The sequence below is a fragment of the Condylura cristata genome, unplaced genomic scaffold, assembly GCF_000260355.1.
Source record: "Condylura cristata isolate star-nosed mole 26May11 unplaced genomic scaffold, ConCri1.0 scaffold00095, whole genome shotgun sequence".
NCBI classification, from domain to species: Eukaryota; Metazoa; Chordata; class Mammalia; order Eulipotyphla; family Talpidae; genus Condylura; species Condylura cristata.
In genome coordinates, this window is record NW_004567196.1 from 57,481 (window position 1) to 60,180 (window position 2,700).

At 62.6% G+C, this 2,700-nt stretch overlaps 2 gene segments (V, D, J or C); both read left to right on the top strand.

Moving 5' to 3' along the window:
• The window catches only part of LOC101623157, a 25,680-nt gene extending 25,484 nt beyond the window's left edge, over nucleotides 1–196 (top strand). Inside the window, 1 exon segment of the V gene segment in view lies at nucleotides 128–196. Coding sequence covers nucleotides 128–196 — 69 coding nt within the window.
• A 1,877-nt stretch (nucleotides 197–2,073) lies between these two features.
• Nucleotides 2,074–2,700, top strand: part of LOC101623385 — a 22,197-nt gene continuing 21,570 nt past the window's right edge. Inside the window, 2 exon segments of the V gene segment in view lie at nucleotides 2,074–2,169; nucleotides 2,270–2,591. Of these exon segments, the coding sequence occupies nucleotides 2,109–2,169; nucleotides 2,270–2,591 (383 nt within the window).

Consider the following 2,700-nt stretch of genomic DNA (forward strand, 5'->3'; position numbering starts at 1 on the left):
GGAGCCGAGGAGGAGCCGCTGGCCAGGCTCCCCGTCCCTCATGGCCACCTGCCCTGGCCCCTGGTCCCTGTCTCAGGCTAATCCCAGGACACTCTCAGGCCCAAGCTTTTCACTCCCTCTGCCCAAGCCTACGCTGACCCTGCCCAGTGGCGGCACAGCAGTGGTGTGGACGGAGCGGGACAAGGTCGCAGGGTGAGGTGCTCTGAGGCCTCAGTGCATGGGAGTCACAACACAGGAGGAGGTTCTTGGGGTTCATATTCCTTCGGGTGTGCCCATGGATGGCCAGGGCAGGCTGGTCCCGGGCTGGGTGGTCACCCGCAAAGGGCATAGTCCGTGGCCAGGCAAGGAGCCCTGGGGCCAGTCTGGGCGTGAGAATCATGGCGGCCAGGTCGCCGCCAGACTTGATGAGTGCAGCACCGGGCGCTGTCCGCGGAGCCGGCTCAACCCTGGGGCCAGCGGCCTCCTCCGGTAACGCGTCCCACGGGGCCGATGGCCGAACTAGAGCCGGCGTCTGGGGGACACTTACTGAGCGCTACGGGCTCTTCCGGGTTGGAACCGGCCGGAACATCCTGAGGACACTGGGCCATGGTGTCTCCCATTTCCCTGAGGGAGTGAGGGGTCCTGGTCCACAAGCCCCTCCCCCCATTAGGCCTCTGTGGCACGTGCAATCCCGGATGCGGCCACTGGGCGGCGCCAGCCAGCGCTCTATGGAGTGGGTGAGGCCAGAACTGAGTCACCAAAGAGGACCCCGAAAAGACAGGAAGCTTCTGACAGTCACCTGTCCCCAATGCCGGACCCCACAGCAGTAGCACATCTAGGGGAGCGGAGGCCTGGTCCAGCGCCTCCCAAGACCTATGCGGACAGTGGGGCCGGGCCACGAGAAAGGGGTGCGGTGGGCAGAGACCCTGACACGGGGCAGGAGGACCTGGGCAGCCGCCCGGACGGGGCCACTGTCTGAAAGGGCGGGGCCCGGGGCAGCGGGGGACAGCAGGCCGCACACACGGGGGTGAACAGCCTCGTGTGCAGGGGACCCTTGTGGACGGGACGGGAGCCCAGCTGGACAGGGCAGGAGCCCAGCGGGACTGGGGGCTGAACAGGGGCCAGCAGGTGGAGCAGGACCACGGTGTGAAGACAAGACAGAGGGTCAGGGTCGCCCGGAGCTGGGAGCTGGGATTTCCTCAGTTTTCAGAGCATTTACGCAAAATGATGGACTCCGAATGTGTGCGCTGTCTGCAGGGACGAGGCTGGTGGCCGTCGGGTCCGCGGTTTTCCTCAGAGATGGCTGAGACACGGAGAGCGACGGAGGCACCGGGAGAGAGAACAACCACACGCCCAGGAGACGGCTCCTCACAGGGCGTGACGGGGAGTCGTCAGCCACAGCCGCCTCAGCGCCCAGCACCGAGCCTCGGGCCCGCCGCCCCTGCCAGCGCCCTGAGCCGCCCCGACGCTCCCGCCCTTCGGCTTCTCCTCCCTTGGCTCCTGCCGCGCAGGTTTTGTCTCCGGCGCTGATGGGTAAGGTCCCGTCCAGCGCGTGTGACCCCCACGGCTGACCGGCGCGTCCTGGCATCCATGTGCCTGTTTCCCTGGACCGAGCCTCTGGCGCCGGGCAGGTGGGCGCTTCCCTCTATGAGGTTGTGGAAATAAACTGCATCAGCACAGGAAAGGAAAAGTCCAGACACTGCGGCTTGGCTTTGGGATATTCACATGGATGAGACATGGAGAAATAAAAATAAACAAATGGGGTTAATCCAAACTATGAGAGAGACACAAAGTGAAAGAAATTATCCGCAAATAAAAAGCACTATATTCAAAAGGGAAATATTGTCACCTAATGCATCTGACAGTCCTGGGCCTCCATGTAAACAAGTGACCAGTGCTCAGTGGTCACGAGCTCTGCCCCTAATATGGCACCTGCGGATAATGTGTTATGACCCCTTAAGCCCAGGACCCTCCCTGGGCTCCTCTGTCCCAGCCTCCAGCCAGAGTCTGCTATATGGCAAGACACATGCAAATAGGGCCGTCCCCTGCTGCTGAAAACAGCCCAACCAGGCCCTGCAGCTCTGCACAGGAGCCCAGCCGGGATCCAGGGTCCACTCGGGTCAGGACAGATGCGGACACTCACCATGGAGCGTGGGCTGAGCTGGTTACTCCTCCTGGCTCTTCTAGGGGGTCAGTGCTGGGCGTTGGAGACCATGAGGAGGGGAGGGGACAGGAGGGGGAAAGCAGTGGCCGTGAGCCAGTGTCCTGACTGCTGTGTGTGTGTTTGCAGGTGTCCAGTGTGAGGAGAAGCTGGTGGAGTCTGGGGGAGACTTGGTGCAGCCTGGGGAGTCTCTCAGACTCTCCTGTGCAGCCTCCGGATTTTACTTCAGCAGCTACTGGATGTACTGGGTCCGCCAGGCCCCAGGGAAGGGGCGACAGTGGGTTGCAGGTATCAATAACAATGGTGGTAGCACCGGCTACGCGGACTCCGTGAAGGGCCGATTCACCATCTCCAGAGACAATGGCAAGAACTCGCTGTATCTGCAGATGAACAGCCTGAAGCCCGAGGACACGGCCCTGTATTACTGTGCAAGACACAGTGAAGGAAGCAGGTGTGAGCCCAGACACAAACCCTGCAGGGACAGGAGGGAGCTGGGAGGGTCCACTGGGGCGTGGTCAGGACCCAGGGGCCCAGGACAGCAGGAGGCACAGGAGGCTCAG